At 33.0% G+C, this 22,701-nt stretch overlaps 1 protein-coding gene across 1 annotated transcript in view; it reads right to left on the bottom strand.

The window, feature by feature from the left end:
• LOC134281424 (transcription factor SOX-5-like) overlaps positions 1 to 9,228 on the bottom strand; it is a 49,084-nt gene extending 39,856 nt beyond the window's left edge. The window contains exon 1 of the mRNA XM_062763889.1: positions 8,894 to 9,228. Coding sequence (XP_062619873.1) covers positions 8,894 to 8,949 — 56 coding nt within the window. The 5' untranslated portion in view covers positions 8,950 to 9,228. The remainder of the gene's footprint in view (positions 1 to 8,893) is intronic.
• Positions 9,229 to 22,701: the final 13,473 nt, after the last annotated feature.

Raw genomic sequence — 22,701 nt, 5'->3', positions numbered from 1 at the left:
CTCAGATTAATCATTAGCTCTCTATTGTTTCCGAGCAGTGTCTCCTACAATCTTTACAAACATTAACAACAGGTGAGGGACGTCTTCTCTCGGACGGACGTCTAACCCCCCACCAAACCGCAGGACCGCTCAACCCCTGATAATAAACACATTTGGCTCTCTTGAGGAACTGTCAAATATATTTAACTGGACAGTGATCGCCATGCAGAGAAATGTTTTTTCTTCTTCCAAACTCTAAACACAAGACTACGTAGAAATGTAACAATGCTAGAAAAAGTTTTAGTATTTTTAGATCATGTAAATGCTTATCGTACAAACATCATTTATTGGTATTTTAAAATGAATCAATCCAGACGAATTGCTTATGCTTGTCTTAATTAAGGGTGAGAAGGTCTGTTTTCATGTTTTCCTTTGTACTAACACTGCCTGGCCCCTATTCGGACTGTACAATCCTATGGACAGACAAAACAATTATAATTTATCTGTTTCATTGCTGATGCACAAAGGTCTGCTTCTCTACATCCTTGACTTTTTAACCCCTCAATACATCAAGATTTTTATCAAGATTCAAACGAAAAAATTCATATAGCCCCCTAAATTAACAATGTTTTTATTGCTTCAAATACAACCTATTTAGTGGCTATTATCGGAAGAAAACAACAGGAGTTAAAATAAGTACAAAGGCAAGACGGATAATTGAAAATGCATGTGTCATTGAACTGTATTTATTAGCAAGCTCAGTCACTGGCTAACACTTAACATACATGTACAGGTTCTAAAACTTACAAACAATTAAACTATCAACCATGTTCAGAAACAACCCCGCTCAGCTTCTGTTTGTAAGGAGAGGCTAACTGTTACTTAATTAGGAGTGTACGACCACATTTTTTCAAGTTTTTTTCTTTTTTACCTCACCAAATCTTTTTTTATTATCTCAAATATTTGTGTTAAAAATTTTATTTTTCTTTTTTCTTCAAACACTTTCAGAAAATAAACACTCTTTCATAAAAAATTTTTAGCTAGTTTACATGAAACAGAGAAATGTAAAATCATATGGTAAACTAATATGTCTTTCCATGTATCTAAAATACAATACAAAGTCAAACAGTAGATAGGTCATTTCAATCTTAATGTTACAATCAAACTGAAAATGTCATTAAAAAACTTGCAATGAAATAAATTTCTTTTACAGCTCTCTTAACCATCTGAGCTCCTCCATAAGGGCACTATAAGTATGGCATTTCATGTCACAACTTGACAATGGACAGTTCTCAACCACTTGCCCCTGTCAATCCGAAATGAATTAAAGATGAATAAATACACCACGTTTAACAATAATAAACACATTACAAGTGCCGACTGCATTGTATTAGAAGAGGCTGGGAAAAGATTTGAGGGACACGCCAGCTTCACCTGGTCCCAAAGGTCCCCCCCTCTTAAGGTGCATCATTCCAAACGCAATAAACACTTTAAATAACGTAATTGCCTGTTAGAGACACTTGGAATTAAAACTCGTTAATAATGACCAGGAAATGAAAGTTACGATTGTTAATTGTGTTTGGGAACAAATGGTTCTCGTTTATTTCCAGGAAATTCTTGACTTTGTACTGTGTTTTTATAGACTGTCCATACAAATGCCAAAATCAAAAGAGTTTTAAGACACTTTACGTAAAGATACTTAAAACAACACTAGGACAATTGCTTCAATTTAATGTGCAAATTATTGAAATTAGCTCTTACAAAGTACAACATTTCATAAAAGTTTTGAAGAGTTTCAATACCTACTAAGAGCAAAAAGAAAGATTGAACTGACATACTATGGTCTGTGTTGGTACAACTATTATAGTTTAGATGAGCAGTACCAGCGCTGCCCTTAATCCACTCAGCAGTGTTTGCCTATCAGTGTTACTGCAAATGATGTGTAGAAAGAGGAGGGGGGATTAATACAGATTCTATGTTCAGATCGGCTAATTTGTGTCATAACTGTTGATCTTAATGGAATTGTTCTTCAAGGTCTTGAAATTTTTGGCTTCCAAAAAATTTTCAAAGATAAGGAAAAAAGTTCCAAACAGCCAAAAAATCACAGTCAATCAGTACAAATTAAACTGTGCAATTTATAGCACGTTTTACCCATAGGCCAGACTGGCATCTCTGTTAGTGTAACTTACTATGAATGATTACTGTCATGATAACGACAGGTGCCCCTTGACCCCTGGCCCCAAAGAAAAAAAACACAATGGCAGGGGTGTTATCTCTATGTACCATCTAAAGCCTCCTCATTGATATAGATAATGTCAGAAAGAAGATGCTGTAACCGTGGATAAATCAAACTCTATCAGAACAAAATGACACTTCACATGACTTGTTTCTGCCTCATTGTCACAAAAAAGGCAAAAGAAAAAGATGAAATGCACCCAAAATCCCTCAATTACATCAAATTGTCTGTGGGAAAGTTTCTTTTTTCCAGATTCAAGAGAGAGAGAGAGACAACCAGTGACAAAAATCAGAAAAGAAAAAGTTTATAGAAAGAAGACTAATAGTCTGTAAGTTTTATAACTTTGTCTTGATTCAGATCTTTATATCAATCAGACAAGTTGATCTATGAAAAAAACAAATCTGAAAAAAAATGTATTAAATATTTTGTTCACAGGAATATTAAACAACAGGAGCAAAATTGACTCATTTACTTGGAGAGAAAGAGAATTTTTACTTAGAAATTCTTCTAGTAGATAAGCTCCCTATTTCCATTATGATTTGCAAAAGCATGGAGAATGAAAATGAACACAAAACAGGGAGATAACCAGCTGATAGGGTACATAACTCCTGCATTCAAGCAGTGAGTGTTTATCTGCACTCCCCCAGGTCTTTGTAGTCTGGGGTTGATATCTATCTCTAACACTGCCCCTCACCAGGGAAACAGTATGCATCATTTTCCATGCATTCAAGAATCAAACAAATATTTATATTCCATATATCCATTTCTTGAGGGCTCCATAGTAAAACAAAGAATAAACGATCTGGTATTTTGGTTACACTATTTATTCTACGGTTATCAGGAAATCTTGTATCAAAAACTAAATATAATGTTGTCTTTGTAGTGCCTGATGAAAAGAGAGTTATGAAGAAAATAGGGTGATAAGCGTTGCTTTTTGGTAATTTTTTATGGCAGTGAGACTGCGTGAAATAGAGGGGTCTTGTTGATGTTTGCTGCTACAGCATGAAGTTCAGAGTAGTTGCGGGTATGATAATTATTTCTTTCAATTGATGGAAGATAAACAAATTGTATATAAATTTTATAATTCTCCACTCCATTACAAAAGAAAATGGCTAGTTTTCTCTGCATGACATCCCGTTATCTACTGCAAAGGATTGTCTTCAACTTCTGAAATGTTTAGACAAGAAACAACCGTTTCAATGTAATTTAACACATATCAGATTTCCAAAGATAATTCTATTTTTCTTTCGTCTCAAAGGCAATGTTACCATACAATTCAGACAAATTATGCGATAAAGATCACTAGAATGGTACATTTTACAATAACCATGTTCTCCCACAATGGAAATAAATTTCCAAAATATCAATTAAAAGTGGGCCACAGTCATCTTTAAACAGGCCCCATTCTTAGCCGGGTTAAAAATACTGTTACATTTCTGTACTGTGTGATTATGTTACAAAATTAATAACGGTACCTATCGGATAAAAAAAAGGAATGAAAAAAGAAACTTTCGCAACTCAAATTCATCATTCTAAATATTTTTTGAAAAAGAAATATTTTTTCGACAGGCTCATCCAATCTCCACCGAGTGCAAAATTCCACGAATTAGAGAGAGAAAAGTTTAATAATGCTTCTCATTGTATTTCATCCAATTAAAATTCTCTGAAACACGATCAGTTTGCAAGAGTCTTTGCATTTATTGGTTCAGTTTAAAGTTGAGAAAAAAAAATCCTTATTTATTCTGACATTTACAAGACAAAAAACATAAAAAGCTTGCATTCTTAAATCAACAAATGCTGAATGAATTCTTTATTTCTGCCATAAAAATCTTTTTTCGAGTTGAGCATGAGCTTCATTGAAAAAGACCATCCCTATTGAAGGGGAGACAACTTAAGAAATTCTGCACGTAGATATATACACACAATTCCCATACATGCTTCAAGTCATTCAAACGTCTTGGGAAAAAACTTCCATCGAAACAAATGGCCCATTGAGGAAGAGAACAATATGCACTTTTCCACACTTTCAAAGATCGTCTGTTTAACATTTTTTTCATAATTGTGTGAAATTGGGGTTAATCATCAAAAGTCTGCAAGGGGCATGTGTTAACAATCATTGGAAGTGCAGGCTTCCCAAAGACAATAGGATCTTTAATTCTTTTATCTTCTTTACAAGTTCTTATTTTGCTGAACGCTGAACATCCTTGCAGGTGTACTTCAGCACTACAAATAAATGAATGCTGCAAAAGGGACATAACTCTACACAAGTCTTTAACAATACCTTAAAATAAATATTTTAAATTGCCTTCTTATGTGTAGATCGTTACAAAATAAATATACTTGGGTAAAGACTTCACAATTTTCAACAAACAGAAATCAAAGAAAAATAATTAGTCTTCAAGTAAAATGAACATTGTCATTCATCCCTTTTTAAAATAAGAATGAAAAATAATGAAAAAATACAAAAACTTCTTTGTTATACTTGTGGAGACCAGCTCCTACAAAAGTAATGAATTTTGATTGACAACAACAAAAGCTGGAGATGTGAAACAATTAGCAGGGCTGGAATGTTGTTTGAGGTACCCCCTGATGACACCCAACAGTTGCCAAAGCTGAAGGCAAAATAAACTTGTAAGCCTCTTTGTTTATTCTTGCTGAAACAATAACCATACCAGCTGCCTCAGGGTCTCATTATACAAACTTTCTCACAGTCCGTTATAATATGCACATTAGAAGTCATTAAAACATATGCAGAATTTTACAGATGCAATCAAAAGAGAATTTCTAAATAATTTTCTCTACAGTACATGTCAAAAGACATTTCTTCCGCTTTTATGTCATTCTCTCCATTCGCGTTTATTTAAAAAAATAAGAAAATAAAATCCTAGAGCTTTAACTCCTGTAGGTCCATTAATGCAATCTTCCTTAATAGTAGTGTCTTGTTTTAAATTCTTACAATGCTGATTTCAAAGTCATAAAAAGTAAATTATGATTGAATTTGTTCAGAATCTTGCAACACAAAGACAACTATCCGGAATGTCGCAATAAAAAATTCCAGCGGATTAATGCCTCATTCCCCTTTTATATCCTTTTATTTAGTGCTCAGAATTGAAGTAATTCTGTAAATTTCCCCTCAAAGTCTAGAAACCACAATAAACGTCGAATATTTCCGACACAATAGATCCATAAATGAATGGAAAAATGCAATAAAAAGCTAGATAATGATTGGATAAAAGGTTGTTGCAATAAAAGCAAAATTGAATTTACAATATTTAATGATGCTATTTGATTCAAAGACCAACTTTTGAATTTAATGTAGTTAAAGCACACAAGGCTTTCAGTTTCTTGAAAAGGAATGACATTTCTACATATCTGGAGTGGGAACACAATAAAATACTTAAGCAACATCAACAATTAGCGGAATCGGTCTTTATGGGTGAATCATGATTTGTCTAAATTTATTTGGACAATTATACTGCAGTTTGTATATCCGGGAATTTTTTTTACACTGGAAACACAAACTGACTTTTAAGAGGCTTAAAAGTCCCCAAAACAAAATAGGAAAAAACTTTCTCAATTTGTTTCCGAAGTAAGATACCGAAATTGACAATTATTGAAGGCAAGATTACTTTACTTTCTGAACTTAGGAAAGGCTTGTTTGGCTATTATGTTTTAAAATCCAATCAAAGTTAATCCATGATGGATAAACTTCAGAATCTCCAGGATGTTTGAGACAAGCACAATAAAGCATTACACAATAAAGTGTAGAAAAGAACAAGAATGAGAAGGTGTGTCACCTGATAACAATGGAGTTGGTGGGCTCAGGTGAGACCCCTTACCTTAGAGAGGCAAGATTGTGGGCCGCCGACAAGTGTTTTGTGTCCTAACAAAAGATATGCATTTTATTGATGGGATAACAATTGAACGTTCAAATAAAGCCTTCAACAATCCATAATGAAATTACACACAAAATCAATTACCTCCAAATCGTATCTATAAATATAGCACTTGATCTCCTCTCTACATAACAATAAGCGAGTTCGGCCACCAGCCGCGAGACTAACTCGCGTCAATCCCGTATTTAGCACTTGCACTGCAACACAATACTATAGTTCTTTAGTACACAATCGTTAATAAATCTATTCTCATCTATAAATGAGAATCAAATTTTGTTGTCATTGCAGACACAATGGCCAGTAATGAATAGTAAAAATACGGCAAGGGAGATGTTTTATGTGCGTACCTAAGCCATTTGTTCAAGCTTTTTTGGATTGGATTTGTAGGTTGGGATACACACCACCAGACAAAATATTGTCATTTCAGATTTAACACGTTTATTTAAAGCTCTATTGTATGTTTATGTAGACCACAATAAAAGTTTATTCAATTTTCATTCTTGCACCTTTGCAAAGTGCTCTTGATAATGTGGACGTTGAGATTTATAGGGCCGCGGGCACACAGCTGCCCCTTGTTCTCGACAGTTTGTCTTATTATTGTATCAACAAAATTGAAAGTAAAAGACAAACAATAAAATGCCGTGAGCTTTTTTTTCCATAAAGACCTGTGAATTCAAACAAAGGCAAGGAAGAAGAAAAATATAAGATTAAACAACGCTATCATACCTACCTTCAATAAATCTCCTCAATTCATCTAAAATTTCTAGTAAAAAGACAATACTAATGTAGGGTAAAGGACTATTTAATTTAAAAGTAATCAGAAAAAAACTGTCTTAGATTCCATGGAGCACAATGGGAAGGGATCAGGCCTGCTAAAAGATTAAATCCATTTTGACATGGATTTTCTGAATGAACTTATCTAAACACGAAAAATATAAGACAAGATTTTCCCCAAAAATTTGATATAGGTATTATCTTTGACAGTACAGACCCATGGGGGTGTTACAAAGGGAAAGCCTAACTCATATCTATTAAGCCTTGTCTGTTCTCCAAGACCCATTGTTTAAAGTAAACTAGAGAGACAAGGATTTTATAATAAAGGATCTATCATTCATGATATTTTACTAAGTTCTGTTAAATAATAATTCTTTGGGAAATTCTGCTAAGTTCTAAAGTTAAAATTTATCCTTCAATATCAAATTCTTCAAGATATAATTATATAATCATCTAATCTCAAACAATCAAACAAAATAAAAAAAGAAGAAATTTCCAATACATATACTTTTCTAAATATTTATGTTGCCATTATCAATATAAAGATAACTTTCAAAAAATACTCTTAATCTATATCTCAGATTAAAGTCTGGAACTTTAACACAGATATCATTTTAAGCTTTATCGTTGGATGAGGAAAAAGATTAAGATTCAAGATTTACATTTTATTGTTTAGACTTGGAGTATCATCAATAAACGATGGGAATTAGCCTGTCATGTTTAACAGTTTCTTCTGGCCATTATACCCTATAATTATCACAAGTTCTTCGATGGAGGGAGGAATCTCCTTTGAAGATAAGGGATCGCACTGTGGGGACATGCTCCTGTACCCCTCCATAGATTTCCTAATGACCCCTCCATCTCATTATAAAATCATTCATCAGAATTTTAATTTCATTATCTTTCAAAAATGATTAATAAAATAACATAGAATGTACCCTTTGTATTATCAACTTTGCTTATCGGCCTTTAGGTGAGGAAAGGCAGACTCCCTTCTTCGTTTGTAATCTTTTATTTCAATATACTGCAGACTGTATGTAATTCATGCTCAGTTGTTATCAAACATATGAATTGTATGTATGATTTTTTGAAAAATAATATCTATTTCCATGCACATTTTTTCTGTTTGTAATAATTTCATAATCTGCAAGGGAGTTGAAATAATAAAAGATCCAATACGTCACTGATAAACCTGCCCCGGCGTTAGATTTATTGCTGTCTCCGTTTCATTATTTGTTACGTGTCACGTCAAAAAAATATTTTATTAATGTCATATTATCTAATAAAAGAGGTTACAGAAAGAAAACTTTCCACAAAATGTCTCTTTCTCTCTCATGCTTAAAATTTCACCCTTGTTAAAATCATATTTAAAATTTATGACTTTAAATTCCACTAATGTTTGCTCATTTCAACATTTAAATGTTCAGCCTACTATTTATTCGATTTTAAAACTAAATAGAATTAAATTAAGAATGTAGAGATATCTGCATTAAAAATCTGATAAGTAATATGAAAGAAAGGTAAAATAATTTCAATTTATTTTTTCCCACAAAATTTTTTTTAAATGATTCAAAAATGAACATTTTATTTTGATAATTAATAAATTCTAAATTCAAATTTAATTATCTTTTTATAAGCATTAATTAAATCTTAAATATTGTGATTATGCAGGTAATAGATATTTTATCTACAGATAAAGCGCACACATTGTACACTAAGTACATTAATTCAAATACCAAACTGTTACATAATGTGCCTGCTAAACTCCTTCTCTGAATGATAAATGTGTATCTCCCTCCTACACTGTATATATTTTAAGACTGGATGAAAATTATTTAAATTATTTTCAAAGCAGTCAACCTTTATATTCATCTGTTCAAGATGTTACTTCAATCTTGTAAAATTAAATTTTAATTTAATTTCAAAGATTAAAAAAAAATTATATTTGAAAAAAAAAATGAAGAAAGAAATTATTAGAATGGCATTAATTTCACGAATTGTTACATACCCATTAAACAAACAAGGTTGATAATCCGAAATTCCTCTGAAATCTTCATGTTTCATTATACATCAGAACAACATCATCAGCCAAAGTCCCCCACTCAAAAAATCAAAAACGACCAAAAAAATTAATGTTCAATTACAGCCAAAAGGAGAGAGAATTTTCGACTCTGAAGATCTTGAGGCTGAGGTAAAGTTGTTTTCTTCCTTGTGTTGTACGTCTTCTAACTAAGTGCACCCCCTTCTTTCACTTCTTGCAACTCAGGTGAGAATACAGGTAAAGTGTAGAGTAGCTGGGTCATTGATAACAGACTCGTCCCTTTAAGTCAATAGCGGGTAGTTTAAGGCTCAAGGTATAATAGGAGACACACAGAAAAACACAGAGGGCTATTGTTAGCTAGGCATCAATCTTCATTGTTAACACGCCTAGCCTTGGATCAAAAATCATATTGGCCCGTTTCTTCGTATGGCATTTAATTTAATTGACCAGTGATTTGATTATCCCAATGAACTTTCAATTCTGTCGATAGTTTATATCAAGATAGGTTGATTTTTAAACAGAAGTAAATTTACATTTGAATCCTGTCTGATATAGGCTTTGAATGCTTTTCTGTCACAATAAATAGGGCTATGTAATACTCGATCCTTGATGCTGTAATACAATAGGGAAAATGAAAGATTGACAGAATTCAGAAATTTGAATTACGACAGAGCAATGTCGTTTATGTTTGCTATTGTTGCAAAATAGAAAAAAATCGGCCGAGAGGACAAAACGTCCCTTGTCCACAGTTATGAATGCACGTCAGGTATCGATTGTGACTTAGGTGTTAATTATTAAGAACACACAGACACACTCAATTTATTATAATACTCATTTTACCCGAAATCAAAATTACGATATGTATCTGAGATTGAATCGTCAATAATATTCTTTGGTCCCAGGTTTTGCGTTAACGCAATGTTATATTAAAGCGCGGGGATTCAAAGCTGCGTCTAATAGAACAACAAAAGTGATAATATTGTCAAGCTCTTAAATCACGCTGTAATGAGTACCAGTCTCGAGGGATCAATGTTGGTAAAGACGCTGCCATCGATGATTGAACAATAGCGAGACTGACGTTGAAACCTATTTCACATCAGACGATTCGACAGGCGAAAATGAACAGACAAGCAAACCCACATACAAATGCAAGCTTGATTTCTGCTGTCAATTTGTATAAGAATGCCAAAATTTACATAAATCACAAAACCGTGCAACAAATGAAATAATGATGCAATTTGCTTCCACATGCGCAAAAATTATTTTTGTGTTCGTTGAAGCGTGGGGAGGATGAGCAAATTTAGATGATAGATGGTCCGGAGCATTAACTGGGCGATTCAGCACAATGCATCAGGATTGATTGGACATCGGTGTAAATATCTAAAATTGCCATCAGCTGCGTGAAAAGCATTCCAATACTGGAAGAAATCAAGAGTATAGCTCCTTACACAGCCTTTGTTGCTAACTATTGTTCTGCCGTTGGAGACTTAATTTTGGTCAATTTATATTGTGAATCATCATAAGAACGAGAAGAATAGGACTCACTTCTCATAAAAATATTATTCTCTTCAACATTACAAAGTACTAAATGTAAATAATAACTAATCAAAAATAAAATTAAAATAACGCACAAGTAGAAGCACTTTTCTTTTTTTAGAATAGTGGAATGCCTTAGCTAATTTTAAACCATTTAGATTAATTGAAATATTAAATAAAAATTGAAGCATTATTTTTTGCTTTTTTCTTAAAATACGAGTCAAAATGAAACAATTCATTGTTTTAAATTGAAATGAATCTGAATCTCCTAGAATTGTGTCTTAATGTTTGCTATGAATTGTCACTGCACTGAATTGTTTGGCATTTAGTAGATAAATTAACCTATATTTCTTAACTTCACATCTATGTAAATGTAATCCAAGAAAAACTTTTCGAGTTCTTTCTATACAAGGATTTTTTTATTTGAGAAAAAAACCCAAGGGAACACTTTCAAGACAATAGATCTTCAAGTGTTTAAGACAAACACCGCTATACAAAAGAGCAGATAAAATAGCTTCACTTCTAGTCCCAGGCAACCCTAGAGATCGGCCTACGCCCTCGATCAATTTCTGGACAAATATTATGACATCTTTATGATATAACAACAGAGGCTTTTTAATTAGACCTTACAAGATTCAGTGTCTACCGCACAGGGAGGTTAGACTTTCACTATATACGGCTTCTTTGTCGGAGTGTCATATACTACACAGACAATTCAATTCCACCTAGATATTGTCTACCCCTGATATTAATGTCAGCTTGATAATGGTATAAATCCCTCTCCCAAAAATTAAAGTGAAAACTCTCGACAAAAGCTACTTAGGTGATTGTATGGGTGATAACATCTTAATGACCTCCAATAATTTAGATATAACAAGATTAAAACTGCCGATCGGGACGTCAGGTGTAGAGGGATACTGCTTCATTTAGTCTAAGAATGTGAAAAAATAGAGGGAGAAACGAACAGGAAGGAATGGTTGACTTCAGATACATACATTAGTTAATACGAACAATAACAATATGAGAAAGCAGTTTTTTCTGCCTTGCTGTCGTCACCCACTGTACAGGGTGGGGATCATGAAATTAAAATTCAGGAGAAAACGTGCATGGGATGGTTATATCCGTAAAATGACAATAGGTGACAACGTGACAGCAACCTTGTACTTAAAGCCTTAAGAGGTATCGTTTTCTCAAAGAAATCATTTGGCCTTACTTCAATACGAGTAAAGAGGAGAAATCGCAAAAGTACACTTTGTAGTGGCAAGAGCAACTCCAGCCTGGATCAGATCACTAGAAGATTTTTCATTTTTTTCAATTTTTTTTGTTGGGGGTCTGGGAAAGGCAAATACACAAAAAACTTTTCAATAGTGTTAAAACAGTAGCAACTCGATATCATAGAGTAGGTGATTACAATAGTATTGGCATAACAATTACAGACACAATACCAGGCTGCTAGAATTTTCATTATCTCGGAATCAAAGCAGCAACACAATGTAATCGCTATAGAACTAAAATGCAATTTTAAGCTCTGTCCTGACAGTCCCATTGTCACCCCCCAAAAACAATGCAAACATTCTGTTTCTTCTTCAACAATACCCACTTCTATCACTCCATCTTCTGGGTTATTTGTTTCAAAGGTTTAAAACATTAACAGGTACTTGTTCTTTTTTGTATTGTTGTAATTAGTAACAGTTCTGACTACTATGACATCAAAACAATGGCCACTTGAAACAAAAGCCCTGAGCATAATTCAGATACACAAGAGCTAGGACTATCGGTTACATTTACGAGAAGATAGGAGTGTTGATTCGGTGAGAAGTACCAGAGGTGAAAACAATAAGAACCGCGCCGCTTGTATCGTACCCTCTTGTCTTCACCCCCTCTCTGTTTGCAGCAACGGACAATGTTTTTGTTCAGCGAAGTGACTTTGCATTGAATTTTGAAATGCAGGAAATTTCTAATAGGCAATATCCTGAATAGATTGTAAATAAAAAAAGAAATGGAGAGATCAGGGATCTTTTGTTTGGACAATGGGCTTCCACCAGTGTGGGCTTCAGCCCTCTTGGTATAGGCAGCCCCTCTGAGAGCTTTTCAAACACTCTGTGCACACATATCACTAGTTTGATGAATTTTCACAGAAGACCACCAATGTTGTTCATAATACAATTTCAAATTCAGCTTTTAAATTCAACTTTTTTCTTGAGATCAGTTGTCATCAAGAGAGTTGACGTAAGGTGAGAGGAGCTTGTAGGAAAGTCATCAGTTTTCATGTACTCTACTTCTCTTGAGAATGGAAAACAAAAGCTGAATCAGAATCTAAGTTCAACTGATCCCTGAATCAAATGCACCCAACTCATAAAACTTTGAAACCTTAATTGATATTTAATTGTAGCTTGAAGTTTTCTAAATTTTGTAATTATCCTAGCTAGGCTAGTGAATTACATTAGGTGTCTAAATTCAAAATCTATACATTAATTACTTCACATGATCCCCCCTCCCCCATCCTTTTTGTCTAAATTTTAAATTACTTTAAAGGGAAGTTTTTCGAGATTCATTAGAACTTAAGTTAAATGTCCCTTTCTAAAGGAAACTTAATATCAATTAAGATTGTTTATACAACGTACTGGTCAAGAAATTCAGGATTTTACAGACAGAGAAATTAACTTGGGAAGGGCCAAATACTTGAGTAAAAAACAACCATGAAAATGTAATTTTAGAATGTTGCCAACTCCTGTGATTTTATTACATTTTACTAAATTTGGGAAAAACTAAAGGATCAGTAAGCTAAACCAAAAGTTACATGATGAGGATTATATTAAAGTCTTTTTTTTTTTAAAGATATTAAATAAATACTTTAAGACTTTTAAACATGAATGAAATTTATTTTTTCTTTAAGTCCACATGAATATTCATGAACAGAAATAATATTTAAAGCATACACTTTCAGGTAACTATGAATTTCCAATGACTGCTTGAAATACCCTGATCTATCTTATACTAATCCTGTTGACAAATAAATATATATAGCATTGTCAAAAATTTGTCATAAAAAATGATCAATGCACTTTGCACCGCTTAAAAGAAATCTTATTTCTGACTAAATGTGCATAGAGAACCCCGCAATAACCATATTATAGAAATTAAATCAGTTCTATATTAATCTTTAAATGGGAAAAGAATTGTAAAACTTCTCTCTTACCTCATCTGATTTCTATGAAAGCACTTTTAGCGACAGAAAACTGAACAAAAATACTCTGAATACATGCTTCATTATTCACATAAATATATGAACAATTTTTTTTTCTAATTTTATTTTTGCCGATAAGAAAACAGTTGCTGGTTAGATTTGCATCTCTATTTCATTTAAAAACTACAAAGCGGCATTTAGTCATAGAGTAGTAATGAAAATCATTATACAAATGTACCTAATTCTGACACAAGAAGAAAATGTATAATGGATTTGGGAAATCAAAGAAAAATAATAATGCATTAATGTTCTCTGAATTCTAGGTACCGTTTGTGGGCTTTATTAACTTATTCTGCTAACAAATCTAAAATAATGATATTACAAGAAATAAAATTTGCCTGAGAACTTTTCCATGATTTTTCCTTGCCTTCCAGATTTGAATATTTTTTAAGGGTGTAGACTACCTTTAAAAAACCAGTTTGTTTTTCTGAAACATCACTCTAAAGGTGGGATATGTACTTTTACATATCAATATAACAATGGTATCTACTGAACAATACACACAATGAGTTTTTTTTCCCCCTAAATTAAGAAAAAAAGTTCAAGGCATAAAATGTCTTCCATTCACCTATCAGATGAACAATTACGTCAGACATTCGGTTTATCATATAACCACCCTCACACCATGTAAATTAAATTTGTAATCATATGACATGACAATAATAATTCTCAAATTTAATAGGGTAAGTAAAAAAAGATATCTGTTGAAAGAAATGTGATTTGAGAATATCTCTATACTTTAATCCCTCATGCACAGACTAACATAATGATCACAGCAGTTTGGGAAAATATTATGCAGTTTAAAATATAATAATTATCATTTGTAATTCAAATGAGGTATAGAAGATCAATTCTATGGCTTTGAAAATGTATATTTTTAAAGTTTATTTTAAAAAATAAACAGGTGAAGTCACACAAACATTGTACAAATTAAAGCACTGATTTTTTTTTTTTTTTTTTTGGGGGGGGGGGGTATGAAAAGCATAAGGCCTGATTATTGCAAGCTCCCTTGCAATATGATACATAAAAGGAATATGTAAATAATTGAATTAATGAAGTGATGTTTTTTTTACATATTCTTGTTTGATGACCCCCGCAGTTATACAAAATATGTAAAAGAAATATAAATATAGGCCAAAAATCATAGTTAATTATAGATGTAGGTGGATTTATAGACAGAGCATGAGAGATTTTTTTCTGCACTACATTTCAGATTTAGTTACATAAAAACTTGTTAGGTTGTAAGTATGTCAATAACTGAATTAATTAAGTGTCGCTGTGGTTAGTAAGAAATGATTGTCTGATAAACTGAAGCTTTTATTGACATTTCAGAAGGAATAACTCAAAAATACAATAATAAAGAAATGGAACAGCTGACTTAATATCTAATCCCTTGGCGATTATATTGGCATTTATATATATATACATATACCCTGTAAATTCACAAATTATTGTGATGTTTTTATTATTGCGAATATTGCAACGTGTTATGAGTTAATTTGAACTTGCATTTTGAAATCAAATCCACTGTATATGTATCAAGTCATTCATGCAGAAAATGTAGGTGAAGATTACCTAATTATGGTACTGATATTGTTGGTTACCCATGATGTGTAGACTGACAAATTATCATGCCACTATAAGTTATAGTTGCTATATGGATATAAATTTATGCAAAGTCACTCATGAAAAATGTAGGTCAAGATGACCTAATTCTGGTACAGGCGTTTGTGGTATATATCCACTGACAAATTATCATGCCACTATAAGTTATAGTTGCATATGGACCTCCACCATAAATTTATGCACACTCATGAAAAATGTAGGTCAAGATTTTCTGGTACAGGCGTTTGTGGTTACCCATGATGTATCCACTGACTAACTATCATGCCACTATAAGTTATAGTTGCTGAAATATGAACCTCCATTATCAATTTAACCAAAGTCATTCATGCAGAAAAATGTAGGTCAAAATGACCTTTCTGGTACTGATGTTGTTGGTTACTTATAACCTGTACAATGACAAATCATCATGCCATTATAAGTTATAGATGCTTTTTTTTCCACCAAAAATTTAACCAAAGTCACTCATGCAGAAAAATGTAGGTCAAGATGACCTAATTCTGGTATTTTGTGGTTACCCATGATGTATCCACTGACTAATTATCATATCCCTATAACTTATAGTTGCTGGAATATAGGTCTTCACCATAAATTATCATGAAAAAACTAAGTCCAACTTGGAAAAAATACAAAAATTTGAATTTTTTTTTTCAAAATCATACTTGGGATATAAATTTTTATCCATACTGAATATTGTGTCCAAATTTCAAGAAGACTGAATAAAATTTGAGAAAGTTATTGCAGTTTATAAAACTTTGACATTTGGGTTAACCAAAAGTTGGACGCCGACGACGACGACGACGACGGAATCTATGGTCGCTATTTCTCGCTTCGCGACATTCGTCGCAGGCGAGACAAAAAAGATAAAAATAATTTTTGTACTGTATAACAATACAGACATGGAAATACACGAGCCCTAGCAATCAAAAGATATAAGTAACCCTTTATCAATACAGCTCTAAAATAAATCCTCCATTTTTCTGTTAAATTTAAAATTTCTTCAACTTCCTTGGATTGTTCCTTAAGATTCTTCACAGTTTTTTTTGTGGGGGTGGGGTGGGGGTGATAAGGTGGGGTTAGGTTAAATAAAAAAATAACTTTGCAGCTAATATACATGAGATCAAAATCAAACTCCCAACAGTTCTCAAAATCCCCCTTTACATCACAAAATCCATAACTATATTATTTCCAGACATTTTCTAACAATGTTTTAATCCCCTCTTAAGAATATAATGTTCCCATCATCTGATACGAATTCAAAGCATTTTTGTCTGGGAAGAAGAAGAAAAAAAATACTGGTGGCTTGGCAAATAATTAAGGGTAACAATTAACTTATGGACTTGTTGAACTTTGGAACAGACAACAAAATTCAAACATACCTGGTTATTTGTCTTCAAAGTCAGTCTGTTCAATAGTTTCTCTTCCGTCTCTCTCTATGGGAGTTACTGGTCCCTGCAAGACACAAGACAAGTTTCCTATACTTATTGATGACCATGGACTTCTAGCAGCTGCCTAGGCATTGTTTCTGACCACTTCCTGATATTTCTTTTATTGGGAAGAGACTTTGGGAGGAAAAGAATTGTTTTCCAAAAAAAAAAATAACTTCAGCAACTGCAAATCAACAAATAATTACCAACTGATTGCAAAACAGTAATAAATCGGCTTATCCAAATATATTGACCAATAATGGGATATTGTATTGGAATTGTCTATGGGGAGGCCAGAACAATGTCTTATATCAAGGCAGAGATACGGCCATTTCACTTGTAAATGCTATAATGCATTTAACCAGTTTTAATTAAGTTCTAAACACTGACTGTACTGTTTTATTGGGGTATGTTGGTTAGCCGAGATAAAAGCTTTTTCTTGATTATTTAACAGTCCTGAAGCTTTGCAGAAAATGGCGAAGGGGTCAAATTGGTTCACGCATTCAGAGGCCTTAAATGAACTCTATATGCAATACATATCGCACTCAACGCTGCGACAATATTAGCTTCGATGGAAAACAACATCTAACTGGATCCCTGGTCTTACAATATTCCTAATAAAATTTCTTTTTGGATTATTATGGTCGAAATCTGTATTTGTCAAGTTTCCACTTCATTTTGTTCACAATGGTTCGACGCCATGCAGTGGAATTCGGGACAAAAACGCTAAATCTATTTCTCAGTCCCCGACACATTAAAGCAAATTTAATTTACAGAACCAAATCAAGTTGAAATTACCAAGTTACAACAACAATGGCTGTTTTGATAGATTCACACAAAATATGTTTGAAAACAAATTAAAAGATGGTTCAATTGTTCACTGCCTTGAAATGACAGGACTGCAAGGGGCCTTTTTTCTTCATTTTGACAGTCTTACTGAATGTTAACTAAATTCAATGAAGTGGACTTTATGAAGTAATTGAAATCCCGATGTTGCTGTATGTGAATTCGAACAAAAGCTTTGAATTTCTCTGTCTGAGGTTTCTGCTTATGATGGGTTATTATGTAAATTTGAAATATAGTGTCTATTGACGCATTTAATATTTTTTTATGAGAAAATGATGAACTTCTACACAAGTAAATTTGAATTCAGTCTGTCATGAGGTTCCCTTTTATCCACCCATACATTAGAGTTATATCAAACCATTGTCCTTTGTTGGAATAGACATGACAAATGCACATTAAATCCTCTCTCAAAGAATGAAAACTGGAAATGACTTCTATTGAAATGATGGTAAATTCTATTCAAAATCTATCATAATGCTCTTTTCTTCAAATTTATCGTTAGTTTTTCATGTTTCCTAACATGAATGTTTCCATTTTCCCCACCTTAAAAAAATTATAGTAGAAACTTGACCTTTGCCATGCCTTTTATTACTTATGGTGGGCCACAGTGCTTGGTCTGGTACTTGGATAAATCACCGATCAATTTTAAATCACAGTTTCCTTGAAATTACATTAGGATCAGAAAAAATTACCAAGATCTTATTATAACAGAAAATAATTGCTCTAAAAATTTGATAAAAAAAGCAACATCATTTTGGTGTGAAACAAATGTGTCTGCAGACATTCCACCATAAAATCTTTTTTGAAAAAATTCTTAATAGAATAAAAAAAAAAACTCGTAAACTCTGCTGACACACTGTTGACCCAGTAAATGCAGCTGATGGCTTTAGAAAAAAGATGCAGAGCATTGTCAAACTCCCCACCAGACACAACTGATTTCAATTTTTCAAGGAGCACTTCCCTATCTTCGTCATTTTGACAGTAAATGCTTTATCAAGCACCCAGTTGCCATTACCAGTTTTTGGATGGCTCTAACCACAACAGACTTTCTTTTCAATGAAATATCTCTGACACTGCATTGTTTTTTCAAAATATATGTAGGAGTCTGTGCCTATAGTACAACAATGTATTAAGTTCAATCTCAATTCCTCCTTCGAGAAAATGAAATCCGAGGGCAACATGTAGAACTTATGCCCTGACATAGGCTTAAATGATTTGCAGGTTGGCGCGATTAGTCTTAATTGGGCTATTATCTCATTAAATTGTGATTTTATAGAGAAATGGACCATTAGAGCTTCTTAGATGTGGAATCATTGTGATAACTAATAAAGATAGCTGCCGTATCAATCACCAATACAATTTAAGGACCTCTGTCCCTCTTCAGAGAGTTAGCTCCCTTTTACAAGCAATAAACATCAGTTGTGCTCTTGCTCTATGGTCAGGGTGGGGTAATTGAACATGAAGTCTGCTGACTTTGATACCACAGATTGGACAAATTTTCATGGTACCGAGATAATATCTACAGAGAATTTGTCATAAAATAACCTTCATTGTCAGAAATTGTGCCACAGAATTCATGTCAGACTTTCCACACACAATACTGCATTTCAACCTCCCTACAAAGGAATCCACCCAAATGCCACATTTTACATAACATTGCAAGTGTCAGAGATCTGTTATTAAATCTTTGGCCCACACTGTACTTGCAGGGACAATTTTTGTGGTTGAAGCACCAATTAGCTTAAGAATATCTCTTGTAAACTTCTTGACTATATGCTAATGTGTCTTGTTTTTTTTTCAACAGAACAATCTTTACATCTATCAGTTTGAAAAATGAATATTTACATAAGAATCATATCTACATTTTGTGTACTGTATTATGATCAGGTATTGTATTTTATATTGTGGAAAAAAGGGGGAGGGGTAATTTTACTTATTAGAAAAATATAAAAATGAGAAAAATAGACAAAACAAACTCATTAAAAGGGGGAATAAGGCAATAAATAAGTGCAGCATAAGACATCCTCAATTTTTTTAAAAAAATCTAATATTATAATAATCATAATTCTCAATACTATACATTATAGCTATAATTAGGAATGAAAAATATTTGATTCATCAGTGCCCTTTGCCTAAATTAAGGCCATGTTTTATACAGTCTTAAATATATTCTACCGGGTACATGGAGATTCTCTGAATTTAGCCAAAGCTTTTAATCTACCATACATTTTAAGGCTCTGCACCAGTCATTATAGGGCAGATCATTCAATTCTTCTTTGGATCCTAGAGTTCCAGGACAAAATGAAAATGTCTTTCTCCCTTATCAGTATAATTCAATGTAGTTTTAGAGAAAACAGTTTTAATACTGCTGAAGTAATATTACACACACTATTTTGGATCCATCCTGAAAAGGAGAAGCCTATGTACATTTGTCATTCTTGCATAATATTTCAAGAGAAGGAGAGAAAATTTATTCAAAGGAAGCAACACCCTTCTTTCAAACAAACTTTTAATTCCACTAAATTGTAACAGGTTTGGTTTCTTTAGACAATATGGTTCCTGAGTTTAGCTCATTGATAAACAAAAAAGGAAACGAACTTTGAGTCTTGAATTGGTTCTAGTGAGCTAAACCTCTTTACATATTTCTTTTCCAAAAAATTCTGAATTACTCAATTTTGTACCTCAAGGACCCTCCAAAGGAATTACTCCTAAAACTTTTTCAATATGAAGAAAACTCAGTAATATGGAATAGGTCAAATTTTAAAAATTTGGGAAGCTTAGAATTTGTAGCAATTACCTCCATATTTCTGCTAAATTGAACAAAATTCAATTCAGAATGAATCCAATTTGAAAATTGAGGAACCTCTAATTAACCCTAAAACTTCCAATTAAAGAAAATTCCATAATTTAGAATTGATTTTGAACATTTATTTGAGGACCTTTCAACCAAGATTCGTGATTTTTAAGATGCAGGTCTTACCTGAGAGAAGAGTGGGAGTGAAATGTCTTTGTTGTGATATGGTGGGTTTGTTTATACAATTGTTATAGTGTGCTTTTGTGTACACATGGCTGGGTATTTTCTTCACTTCTTTTTTCAGCCCCTGCCAGCTTTTATAATCAGTTCTGGACACACCTCGATGCATTTTGTACAACTGATAAACTGATGTAGCTGCAAGTCATCCAGTACAACTAATCACATTTCACACTGGTACGCAACGATTTAAGCATTATTCTGTTTTGTACATTTGTCTTACGACTGATTGTGAAAATGAATGATTGACTATCAGAGCTGCATATAAATTATTTTTTATTTTTCCCTCTCTCTCTTTTTTTTTTTTTTTTAAATTCATAAGAAACTTTTAACCGAAAATCACTGCATGTTTCAGATTTTCTTGATATTGCAGTACCAAAAACATGGAAAAAATTTAACTCAATACAAGAGGCAATTACTACACAATATGCATCAAGTCAAGTACCAGAGTAGTGCGACAGCAATCACACAAATCTACGTGGCGCCACCACACGAGCCCCTTTTCTGAACATTTTTTCTTTGAAACTGTCTTTTAAAAACACATGAAACTGGCACCGAAAAAAATCTCAAATATCCACTCCCAGCAGGACATTGCAGACAATGGTCAGAATTAGTTAAGTCCAAAAGATACAGCGCAATAATTACGACATTACGTCTTAATTGTGTTGAATCATAAGAGTTTAATCTCCAAGCCATGCCTTATCTTTTTTTAATACCTGCCTTTGCTTTGTAATTGAAAAAATAGAATATTATAATGATTCGCGAGTTTAACACAAGATTATGTATTACAGACATCTCCAATTCTTATTATTATCCCTAAGCCTCCTTTTCCTCGTGCCCTCAGCATTTAATTATACCTCTAGTATTTCACGATCATCATACTGCTGAAAGTTGATCTACCAAGCATTTTTAATGTGAATTAGAGCTGTCTACCAGATCTTGTTGTCTCCCTTAATTGATGTCTTTATTAAATTGGTATAAAATTTTTTTTAAAAAGAAGGAAAAAAATTCCGAAACCTCCCAAAAATAAAACTTGCACAAGCAGCTGCTGAATGCGAAACGTACAGGAATACATGTATGAAAAATCAAAACTGACAGATTTTTTCCTAAATGACAGTCATCTTGACATGTGAATTTCCTTTGAAGGTGTAATTAAAGTCTTGAAACTGTCAACTAAGGGAAGTAAAAAACTTCTAAAATCTTGAAATTTACAAATTTTAAAATAACTCATAGACCTACTAAATTCTGTTCACTTTATACAAGACTAACCCTTGTGAACTAGAAGCTGTGAGTACCATACTGTTCACGCTGCCTAAATGCTTCCCTACGCTGACAATACTCCTTCTTCACAGTGACGTTTTACAAGCAAACATCCATACCAGCGTATATTTCTGTGAGGGCTCTCTCATCGCCGGCAGAAAAACCAATTAAGAAAGTCTTTTGTTTTGCTGATAACCCTGCTATCACATTGTGGCCTTTTAATTGTTTCCTCAAGAATGCTTGCTAGTATTTAAACACCTCACCAAAACTTTTCTGCTACTGTTACAGTTTTTATCTCGGCAAGATTTGCTTGTGTTTTCACTGGCAGGGAATCAACTCTGATTGCCTCCACGAATCAACCCTTTGTTAACAATTACTTTCATTTATTAACAATTGAAGAAAATTCCGGCAGACATTGAACAAAACCCCCAGATATGATTAGGAGCTTGGAAACGCTGATATGCTGTTGAACTTAAAAATCTTGTAGCTTCAACAATTGAAATTTAAAATTCAAATTTGCTGATTTAAAAGATTCCCTCAATGTCATATTAAACAGATCAATGGAGATTTGTATAAAGATAGGGGCTTCGCTGCACAGGAAAAAGCCAATACATTTCTCCGAGGTTAAAATAAGATGCATTCAAGTAATATTCAATCTAACTGAAAATCAAACATTTTTCACCTATAATGATAGTGAAATGCAAAAAGGCTTTTAAAAATAAAGATAAAATTTACTTTGCGTAAATTATACATTTACTCTGAAATTTTGCATGAAAAATATGAAAATTTGGGGTTTCAAATTATT

Source organism: Saccostrea cucullata, unplaced genomic scaffold (genome assembly GCF_032062105.1).
Source record: "Saccostrea cucullata isolate Sc308-1 unplaced genomic scaffold, CSIRO_AGI_Scuc_v1 ctg588, whole genome shotgun sequence".
NCBI lineage: Eukaryota > Metazoa > Mollusca > Bivalvia > Ostreida > Ostreidae > Saccostrea > Saccostrea cuccullata.
Note: the sequence above shows the minus strand (reverse complement) of the source record. Positions and strands in the feature narration are given on the sequence as shown.